Source organism: Mobula hypostoma, chromosome 6 (assembly GCF_963921235.1).
Source record: "Mobula hypostoma chromosome 6, sMobHyp1.1, whole genome shotgun sequence".
NCBI classification, from domain to species: domain Eukaryota; kingdom Metazoa; phylum Chordata; class Chondrichthyes; order Myliobatiformes; family Myliobatidae; genus Mobula; species Mobula hypostoma.
In genome coordinates this window covers 165,180,198-165,191,524 of record NC_086102.1, presented here as the reverse complement: position 1 = coordinate 165,191,524, position 11,327 = coordinate 165,180,198, and the positions used below count along the sequence as shown (strand labels likewise).

The window sequence follows — 11,327 nt, the reverse complement described above, 5'->3', positions numbered from 1 at the left end:
TATAAATATGACCTAAAATGCGATCAGATCTTCACGTAAGTCCTAATGCTAGATAAAGAGAACCCAATTAAATAACACAGAAAACATTTCTAGCACCACTGTAAAATTTGTAAACTCATTTTCTACTGTTATACATTATTCTTTGATATTTGTTATAGACCACACTTTGGTATTATTTACAGATTTTATATCATGTCATTTAAGCATAAATTCAAATAATTGATATAAATTATGAATAATCATAGTCCCATTATTGATCCTCAAAGTATCCTGTTTCCTAATTTTCTCCAATCTAAATACCATTTATGACTCGACCAACTATTGATTGAACTATTTCCCTGTTGTTTATGCATTCATCTTTTTCAACACATCATTTATGTTTGGCATTCACTTTATCATGCCTATACATTTCCCATTGCAGATTAACATCAGAGCTCACAATTCTTACTTCTGTATAAATGGAAGTTAGTGTTTGGAATAAGGAAAGTGGGGTCTTTATCCTAGGCTTTCTAACCTGGAGATTGAATTTACAAGGAACATACTCATCTCAACTAAACCTTGATTGTCTGATTGCAAGAAGGTACCAAGAAATATTTCAGTAGAGGATTTAAAGAGAGGCCAAAGTTGCTGTTAACAATACTTACACAATCCATAAGATAGACTATCTAAACTCTGTGGAAATGAATGCATTACAGTTTCACAAGTCAAATTCATCTGCACAAAAAGTGTCCACAATACACTAAATCTGTATCCTTTTGGATTTCTTTATTATTTACAGTAAATTGATTGCAAGATTTATAAATGCTGTTGCAAACTAAACGGATTCTGAGGGAGATAGAAAGGAGAAATTTTGTAACAATTGTGACAATAACGTCTTGCATTTTAAGAGTCTAATATTCTAAGACACTGTACAAGAGCACGAGATGAGCAATAATTAATAGAGGTTGTAAGGATATCTGAAGACAGCATTGAAAACAATTGATCCTTTTGTAAGATATTCTAAAAACGATTAAAATCAGATAACTATAAACATCTAAAAAGTACCTTAATTAATTATGGCAACATCAACCTGTAAGAAAGTCAAATCCTGTAAAGTTGCATATTGATTTCCAAATTCATTTCTTTAACGATAACTTTAACTAACACCTACATTTAGCTAGCTGGACATAACTAACGTTGAGAAACTGGAAGTATAATATTGCATTGGAAATGTCAACTCGTACTGCAGGAGTATATCGACAATGCAGATTAGGACGCTGGACCTCAACTGTTCCATTGTATTTTAAGCACTTATTATTTGAAGTGCATAATTTTGAGAACCGCACAAAGCAATTATAATAGCGCCTGATAATTGATTTCCGGAAGCCCTTCTCCCAAGAATTGGCTAAAAACCGATCTGAACCGCCTCTTTCTAAATAAAAGATCACGACCATAGCAGATAATGGTTAACCCTTGTAAGAACTCGCCCAGTTACTGTTTGGGTAAATTCTACTGAGAAGATGCGACGTTAATACGGTCTAATACGAAAATGGATTTGAAATCGACAGCGAAGTGCGATAGACAGAATCCCCTCAGTGGAGAGATTTCAAAATACGAAGCGAGGACTGCCCGCACAAATGGGGCGGTTCAATCTCAATACTGTATATTGTATGATCTTTGCTCGAGTCAATTATTGTGATTGGGTCTGACTCTCTTTGATTGAGAAATAGGCTAATCGCCGATACCTGTGGCTGTTTACCATATTAACAACTCAGCTCTCAAAAACAATTAAGTCAAATCTCCCCCCCCCCAAAAAAAAAACTAGCGTCGGGTTTTTTTCAAGGTTTCTCACGAGTATGCGCGTGTTATATCACAGTTTCAACCGTGTTTTGTGGGAAGTATTACAGGGAGCGTTTCGGTGGCAATGCCGGTAACCAAATTCAGAACAACTGAAAAATGCTCCTACTCCAGTCAAATTCGTTAAATATGTCATTGGGCAGGTTCTGATTCCTTCGTTATAATACTAACTTACTTTATCAAAAGAAGAGACAGGGATGTCTGGTGTAGTTTGTGGATCGTTCAAGTCAAGTCTTCAGGGTCAACATGCAAGGACAATTCAGAATATGCAAGTACTAGTTCTAAAATATGTCAGCTGGAGCTCTGTACACATTCAGGAAATAATCGACCTTTATCCTTGCTGCATACTTTAATAAAAATGGGCTCTGTTTATGAACTGTTCAGATCTTGGCAAGAAGGTGAGTTAAATCTGCCTGGATTTTCACAGACCCCCCCACCCCCGCCCACCAATGTCTACACGCATTACCATATTGCGACCCTGAGACGACTGTAACCATCAGCTACCGGCAGCAGCTCTCGCATCGCGAAGAACACGGTAGTACAATCCACGCATATATCGTACAAATGATATTTTCCCTCAGTCAATATACACGAAGAATTGCGACTAACGAAAAGAAAAAATAACTCAATACATTGATCGTATTAAGATATTTCATTCTGATTATTATGGGTTGTATGTTTAAGAATAATTACTTACCCTTCCACTTTATAGAAAGCGACCTATTTATTTTCTCAAAAATTACGTTAATCTCGTGCGTTGGTGCACGTCGTGTTTCAAAGATATAAAACTTTGTTTGCGTGTCCGGTTAAGATATATTTACTTTTCAGTGAATATATTCTGAAATCCCGAAAGGTAGAGCTAATTTACCACCACACAACAGCAACCTAAATAAGATGCTTCTGAAAATGTGAACGGGCTGTGTGCACTTGTTCCATCTGTTTCAATGCCAGTAAGTCTTGAGTTCCTCGTGGTGTACAGCTCGCAAAAGATGTGACGCCTGGATGGTAATGGTACATTTTTACTTGTAGCAACATGAAACTGCTCAGGACAGTATTTCCAAGTGTTCTAAGATTTATACGGACAGAATAATTAGTTGGGTGATGTGCACAATAATTTATTATCCGAATAAATATTTATAAATGTTGTTTGTTTATATTTTCAATAACACGTGATTGTTGAAGACTTTATCGACCCTACCGAGTGGTTTGGTCGTTACTATGGGACCACTTCATATAAGAATATTGCGACTCATTTAAAATAATTTGCCTGATCACGACCGCATTTTCCAAAGCGTTGGCAGCGCCACTTACTGATCAGCTGATGAATGAATGAGGGCGATCTGTGCATAATCACTCTAATTAAAATCCTGCATCCCAGATGGAGCATTCATCTTCCGCAGCCTGCCACTCTCAAACATTGCCGCCGCTGCTGCTGCTATTGCTTTCGCCCTCCAGAATCTTTTGCGAGAGGCCCGATGCTTTTCCAAAACGCTTCTGAATCAAACTTCATTCACGTGGACAAGATAACAAAGCAAACCAAATAAAACGTATCTGTTCTTTGTCCACATTGCACTTGAACGATATTTTCTCATTGGTATATGTAATGATTACATGGTCTTTTAAGCCGATAATTAAAAACTAAGATCTTCCTTGATGTGATCCAATTTTAATATTATTTGAAGAAGAATAAAAGAAGTATTGTCTGAAACAAAAGATACCTTATATATAAAACGGTTTCGGCTATAACAGGTAGACCCGAAATGATAATCTACAATGCGGATTTTGAAACACCAAGCTGCTCGACCATCTCTATTGTACAGAATTATTATTTTAATGCATTTCTGCTTATATTTCTAGACTCCACGTCTTATCCTGTTAACATACAGTTGAATTGTAATATGAAAATAGAATTGAGTAGATCAGCCGTGTAAAGCCATCTGATAATAAATTACCATTGCGAATTACACCTGCAGATTACAAAGGTAAAAGAAGGCTTTGTGAAGCAAAAATTGTGGAAAATAATCTTACAAGACAAATGTGTTTGATGGCAGTTTACATCTACATGGAGACAATGCCTGCGTTTGAGATTTTAAGCCCAATTATATGAAATAACTTCCCCTTATGTTTGTTAACTTATTAGAATAGAGATGGTTAAGGAACAGTTATTAAAACAAACATGACAAAACTTTCGTAGAATTTAAATATTTCTAGAATTAACTAACTTTTAGTTATAGTGACAACATTCTTACAATTTGGATAGCACTAATATCTTATAACTAAATACGAAGGGCTATCAAAAGTATCGGAATAAGTAAACATAGAGAGGTTTTAAAAGCTTCTAGATGTCTTTATTTATCAGCGTATTCAAGCAGACAGAGTCCAACTGATGGGAAATTATCTCCTCATGGGACTACCTGAAACGTTCAACTTAGTCGTTAATCAGAACGTTAGAAAAATCGACTTTAAATATGGTTTTACATTAGCAGATTGAGAAACTTCATCACGGAAAGCAATTATGGAACTGAATTTCCTTTGTGGCAAGTAACTGGTTGCATTTCTATTATATTTGTTTATGCAGAATCCACGTTTAATAGTGTTAATTGCCTTCTCGTCAAATTGGGATGATTGTAATGGGAAGCAATTTTCGAAATTTGTGCAGAGATTCTAAGAAATTGTTTTAGATTCAGTACCCTATAAAGACTGCGATATTTGGCACATTGAGTTTTTTCGATAAATTGCACATCTGATGACTGGCAGCATTCAAGCGCTATAATAGAGTATTATTTGTCCGTTTTGAATAATGTAAAGCAGTTACTGAAAGCGTCTCTCCTGAAATTGCTTTAACTTTTAAAAAGGATGATGAGTCACAGGCGATTACACTCGGAACTAGGGCTTTGTTAGATTGTCATTACCTCTAAATGTTTTAACCGTTAGCACAACTCATTCGCATAATGCACGGATCCCGGTTTAAAGCCATGTTCTGCTATGATTGTTAAAAGTTCAAAATTCCCTATTGTAAGGGACTTTGTGAATTAATGCTTTAAAATGCACACAGACTCGAAGAATTTTAAAATCATGTCTTCGTGTTTGGATTATTAGCATTCTGAATTATTTCACTCCCAGAAGATTGTTAAAACCTCTCGTAATCAGTAAAGATATATGAATGCGTCTTAATAAATCCATGGGTGACGTACACTAGAAAGTCCATTTCGTTTTAGCGTATTGAATACAAGTCATTCATTCCGATAATTGATATCCACTTTTAACTCACGATGTTGTAAAGATGTAAGAAGCCAGATCTTTGAACCCCTTGACCGCAACTTGTTCAATCAAAATAAATAAGAACAAAAGGAATCTTCACAAATTCACTTGTTACTCCGTCAATCAGTCTTCTGCGACACAAAAAACGCCTTTATCCCTCCCCTCCCTTTCCTGCCCCTGGGCCGGTCGGAAACGCCTTACTGACATCTTGTAATCACAGCTATAAGCAAAACCCAGTAAACATGGCAGAAATAAACAGATTTAATTTCCTAATACACAGTAAAGAGCAATATTCACCTGCTGTCAAACAGACTCTCAATAAATGCAAGTCTAAGCAGCTTCGTTATTTCTCTCAGTAGATCAAACAAGAATCATAACAGCGGCGTCATTTTGATCAAGATCGCAGTCCCCAAGGGTAAGCTTCAGCTCGTTTCAGGCTTGAGACAGACGTGCGATTAGTAATTCAGATCTGCGATGCACACTCTGGACCCTGACGCATGTTTAACTTTATTATGCTCGGCTGCAGTTCAGCTTGCACTATTTATACTGATATTGTAACTTTGCACAAATAATTTAGTTAGCTCTCCCTACAGAATCCGAGAAGCATTATTTTTTTAACGTAGTCTACTTTGTAAAACAAAACTATGTTAAATATTCTTTACACAGAAACTAAGTATATAATTTGGCTATTGATATTGAACTTTCACTAGCCTTTTAATGTAGTTTAGTCGGAGTTGATATCGTTCTTCTACAACGCCCCTCCCCCAACATACATACAGAAATAACGGTACGATAAAATCGCAACTCGATCGTAACAAATTAATAACGGTAGCAAAGTAAATACAATGAAATAGAAGCTAACGAGACATCGTAAAGTCGGATCCATAAAAAATGTATTAATGATGTAAGCAGGTTCTGAAGCATTTTTCAGGAAATGCTCCGGAATGGGATTCGGAAGTCATTGGATAAATTGGCTAACAGACTCTTAAATAAGACGCTGACGTTCATAACAAATGCCTTAGTCCTGAACATAACTGTAACCCTCACACAAAACTGAACTGATGCAAAATGATTCATTGCGTTAAGCCAAGATGCTATTTTAATTGTAAAACAAGCAAGTTTGGTGATCCTCCACCAACTTATGTAGCCTCTTTTCGCTCTACTCCTCGGAAAATGTTCAGCATATTAAAATACTTCGTAATACACGAGCCTCTTGTGATATCTGGCAATGGACCAAACTGACCGCTGAATTACCGTGTATATGCGAACTGAACTTGAATGTATATCAATTACATTAACGTGCAGAGCAGTGAGATGCTGCACCGGGTGATTGACGCGTGCTGCCCAGTTCCAGATACCGTGATTGGCTGTGACCTATCTATTGCGGCGTGCTGGGCACTCTGAGTGGCTGACTATTCGCCCTGTCCGTGTAATAAAAGGTTTGATTGGCTCAGAGCTCAGCACCGCGGCACTTCAAAGGGTGCGCTCACTACAATTAGGTCGAGTAGTCCGGAGAACAAGGCAGTGAGTGAGTAGACATCATCTTCAACTGTGACAGCTTAGTTCCGTTAATTTAAGCACAGTAAAGGGAAGAAAGAAGCCGTCATGGCAACTTCAATACTTGGGGTAAGTTGCGCAAACTTAATGCAAAATAGTTGAATAAGCTTCATCTTCATAAATATCGTCATAATTTGCGGGCAGTAGACATTGCAGTATATCTTGCAGTACTTTATTATACACTCAGAAAAAAATAACTGCCTTCATGTTAAATATAGATTATTTCTCAGAATCATTTTGGATAGCTTTTTTTCAATTATTGTGTTTGGGTTTATATTTTTCTTTTTATCGATGATATATTACTTAACATAATGATTCCACCACCAGGAAGAACCCAGATTTGGAACCACTCCGTTGGCAATGTTGGCCGCAACTTGTAATAAGATTGGCAATACAAGCCCATTAACAACTTTGCCAGAATCCAGTGCATTTGGGAAGGGCGGATTTCATCCATGGAAACGGTCTGTCTCCAACTGTAATCTGGGGTCGGGCCTGTCGGGATTCAGCGTGGCCAACAGTCGAGCTTCAGGCGGTATAAGCAACAGTTTCTCGGTGAGCAGCGGTTCCGGGAACAGCGCCTTCTGTTTGGCTTCCACTTCTCCAACGTCTTCTGCCTTCAGCACTGAATACAACCTCTTCTCCAACTCCGTCTCGGCGAGTGTCAACACGCAAGACACCGGACAATCGGCTTTCATATCCAAAGTCCACTCTTCCGCTGACACTCTTCAGGGAATGTACCCGAGGGTCGGCATGGCTCATCCTTATGAATCCTGGTACAAATCCGGGTTCCACACGAGCATTTCTGGCGAGGTTGGCAGCGGGGCGTCCTCCTGGTGGGACGTGCACACTAACCCCAGCTGGCTGGAAGTTCAGAATCCAAATGGGGGCCTCCAGCCCACCCTGCACTCCGGGAGCGCACAGGCTTCACTGCACACACAGCTTAGTACTTACAACGCGGATTTCTCAACTCTGAGCCACTCCGCCTTCAGTTCCACCGGGATCGGCTCCACCGCCTCTCACCTGTTGTCCACGGGGCAGCACCTCCTCGCTCAAGATGGCTTCAAACCTATGATTCCGTCCTATACGGATTCCACCTCTGCTGCAATCACGGCGAACTCGATGATTTCAGGCCCGTCGGGACTAGGCAGTTCAGCCAGGTCCTCACGGCGATATTCCGGCAGAGCAACCTGCGACTGCCCCAACTGCCAGGAGGCCGAGCGCCTTGGACCTGCGGGAGCCAGCCTTCGGAGGAAAGGCCTCCACAGCTGCCACATTCCAGGATGCGGTAAGGTCTACGGCAAGACCTCTCACCTCAAGGCACACTTACGATGGCACACTGGGGAGAGGCCCTTCGTTTGTAACTGGTTGTTCTGCGGCAAACGCTTCACCCGATCGGACGAGTTGCAGAGACATTTGAGAACCCATACGGGAGAGAAGCGCTTCGCCTGTCCGGTCTGCAACAAACGCTTTATGAGAAGTGATCACCTCAGTAAACACATCAAAACACACAGCGGCGGCGGAGGCAAAAAGGGCAGCGATAGTGATACCGACACCAGCAACTTGGAGACCCCCAGATCAGAATCGCCAGATATCCTCATGGAGGCTGTGCATTCCAATAGAGCAATCAAAACAGCCACTCCGGTACAAAATGATTCCTAAATCTAATACCCAAAACAGGAACTTATTAAAAATTTGTGTCCAGTACAGTATGACTATTAAGTACTTGGAGTTCCAAGCCCTGCACTCTCACGGAAGTTACATCTTAAAAGGAGGTGAGCATATGTGCATCAAATGCTTGGGACTTGTTTCTCTATGTATAAGATTGTTTAAAATTCTATGTACAGAAAAAGTTCAAAATGTCCTGTGTTTCCTCTTTTTTTTCTTGTAAGTGTTTGATAAAACTATTTTGTGACCGGGTCGCACTTGAAACTGGGAATTCTATGATTTCGATGCACTTTGTGAAAGTCGATATGTAATAAATTGCATATTAATCAGCTCGTCCACATACTATATGAACAGAAAATCTGCGCCGCATAAAAATATTATATGCATTTATCTGTATAAATAAATTGTGCAAGTACAAACTTGGGACATTTCTTTGTTATTTTCCCTTTAGCGAAGCCACGAAATATTAACAGGAAATCTTCCAAACTAAATCGAAAGATAAGAAAACATATCGACAATGCTACCGGAGGGAAATCGACAGACCTGCTTCCAAACATCAAATAATATGAATTGCTTATTAGGCTGTTAATAGATTTAGCCATATTGAAATATATAAATTAAGAACATTATCGTGGTGCTAGTAACCGTTTTTTACAAGACGCTTGAATGTACATGCCTGACGTCCAAAGCGATTACAATACTGTGAAAACGGGGGCACAGCTGAGTTCTCTGTGGAATACGAGAACAGTTAATACCCCGTAGCAAACATTTCATGCCTTAATGAAAAGCTTGTTAAATGTTAGTAATTTTGACTCGGAACACACAGCAGCCCCCAGTGCCTTGTATTCCCGATTAGAGATTCATGTTTTATCAAATATCCAATTAATCTCTCAGACATCATTTGTTCCCCTGAACTTTATCCGAGCTTGTCCATGTAAAACTCCTGAGATTTCTAGCGACAAAGCGCCATTGAAGATCCATTTTAATTTTTCAAATTAACTGGACATATTTGCATGTCAAACGAATAAAAAAAAACGAATTCAAGATAACATGTGAGCGTTGGTGGTGGTGGTGGGAGGGGGAGGAGGAGGAATGGGGCTCTCGATTTGATAACCTTGCTTTTTATGTTATGAAGGCAACTGTTTCATTGCTTTTCAAACGCAGCAAATGTATGCTAATGCTGAATTTGAAATGCTTATGTTCCCAGTCAAATGGCCCTTAAACGTTATTTGAATATCACTGGCTTGGGTATTGAAAAGGTTCAAGGATGCTCTCTGACTTCTTTGTGATTACTCACTGCAGCGTCTGAAGCAAATGAAACCAAACGAATAATTATAGGCTAGGCTCAGGCATGGGAACACGTTTGGGACCGGGATCTCATTTACCCAGGTTCTTTCAAACTCTGTACAGTTAAATTGACCAGAAGGTAATTATCGGAAAGAAAATAGTTTTAATTATCTTTTGTTCTCAGCTCGCACGCATTATAACGGCAAATCTGTTGAGCTCTCCCTTAATATTTTTAAAGCATCTGTCCCATAATTTCCCCTCAAAATTCTGAGACTCAGCGAGGTTTGCATAATATTCATCCTAACAACAAGCAGGCGCCATTGACATGGAGGGAAATTATCTGCAAAATGAAAGTCTGTCTCTACAATCAAGCCATTATTCAAAACAAATAATTTTACACACAGGTTTGTCAGTTTAAAAGTACCGAGATTTTAAAAGAACTGGCATGTCTATTATGGATAATTGTGCGTGCGCTAGTTTGCAGGGAAAGGTGGGCTGGTGCCTGGGGAACTGCACAAAAGTCACTGCCAGTAATTCTGTTTGCTGGTTGTTTTTCTGGTATGCATTCTCAGTGGGTGTTGGGCTGAAGTCAGTATTGTTTTCCACACAGAACCAATGGAGATCAAAGCAAATCTTACTGGTCCGCTTCACGACAGGCCACAGGGTTACAATTCCCAGCTGAATGATCAAGGCTCAGTTTGGATTGCTTTTGGCCCTCGCAGGTCAAACGGTTGTCCATCACTTGAAACTCCCCAAAAGAGGATCGGCGACATACAAACATAAGAAATCCAACGTATTGGAAATACTGTAAATAATGTATACCTAAAACATTATGCAAGGCCTCGGCTAACTTAAATAATTATTTTTCAGCTATGTAATTCTTATTATTAAAGTGATTACCGAATTGGCTTAGTTATCTTCTGTGCTGGAACGCATTGTAAAATACGTCAACCACGAAAGTTAGACGCAAGCAAAATATCTTAAATTCATTGCGGACAAGGAGGATTTATGAGTAAGACAAACTGCTATAATTCAGCCATATGTTAAAATGCACACCGCCTTCACAACTCAAAATAAGCAAAGCGTTGTTATAATTCAGCAACACTAAGGATGAGTTCCATTTAGTCTATAAGCGAACTTGAAAACGAAAACGGTTTCCCAGTTTAATAGAAAAGAATCGTGTATTTTAGAAGTTCAAAATGAAAAATGCTAAAACCACACAATTCGTGATATCACTTTTCATAAACTTGGCACCTTTTGTTTTTCATGAGTTTTAGAGAAAAATATTCACATGGAAATTGGTATCTTGATTTGATTTATGTGAGCGGAATTAGAAAATAGCCAACATGACCATACGGTAGTAAAATTGTTTAACGAGCAGGTGAGCACACGAAGTCATAATAAAGACATTATAACTTGTAAGGATAATTATTTATACATGGCAACTTTCCCTTATTTCCCCCCAACAAGAATAAACAATTATTTGTACATATCCCAACGTTTCAAAGTGCAAAGAAAACTACTGGATAGTAAAGGTGCGATCGAGGTTGTCCGACGCAAAATTAATAATGAAGAAACGGGCAGCTTTTATTTATCAAAGTTGCAAGTAAGCACTCTAATTTAAATTTTTCGAAGTTGTTTAAAGTGAATTAATCGTGGATTATTTGGGGGTTAGGCAACAATAAACAGTATTTTATGGTAGCATAGGCATTTGTTTGCTT

General features: G+C 38.9%; 1 protein-coding gene across 2 annotated transcripts; it reads left to right on the top strand.

The window, feature by feature from the left end:
* Nucleotides 1-6,583: 6,583 nt before the first annotated feature.
* Nucleotides 6,584-9,358, top strand: sp9 (sp9 transcription factor). 2 transcript variants are annotated; one of them, XR_010018238.1, is made up of 3 exons: nt 6,584-6,723; nt 6,982-8,426; nt 8,771-9,358. XR_010018238.1 is itself a non-coding variant. In XM_063050100.1 (2 exons), exons 1-2 carry the CDS (start codon nt 6,703-6,705, stop codon nt 8,311-8,313), a joined length of 1,353 nt encoding a protein of 450 aa, XP_062906170.1. In that variant the 5' UTR covers nt 6,584-6,702; the 3' UTR covers nt 8,314-8,729. The 2 variants fall into 2 exon arrangements, 1 of the variants encoding a protein (XP_062906170.1); XM_063050100.1 differs by lacking the exon at nt 8,771-9,358 and having other exon boundaries at nt 6,982-8,729.
* The last annotated feature ends 1,969 nt before the right edge of the window (nt 9,359-11,327 follow it).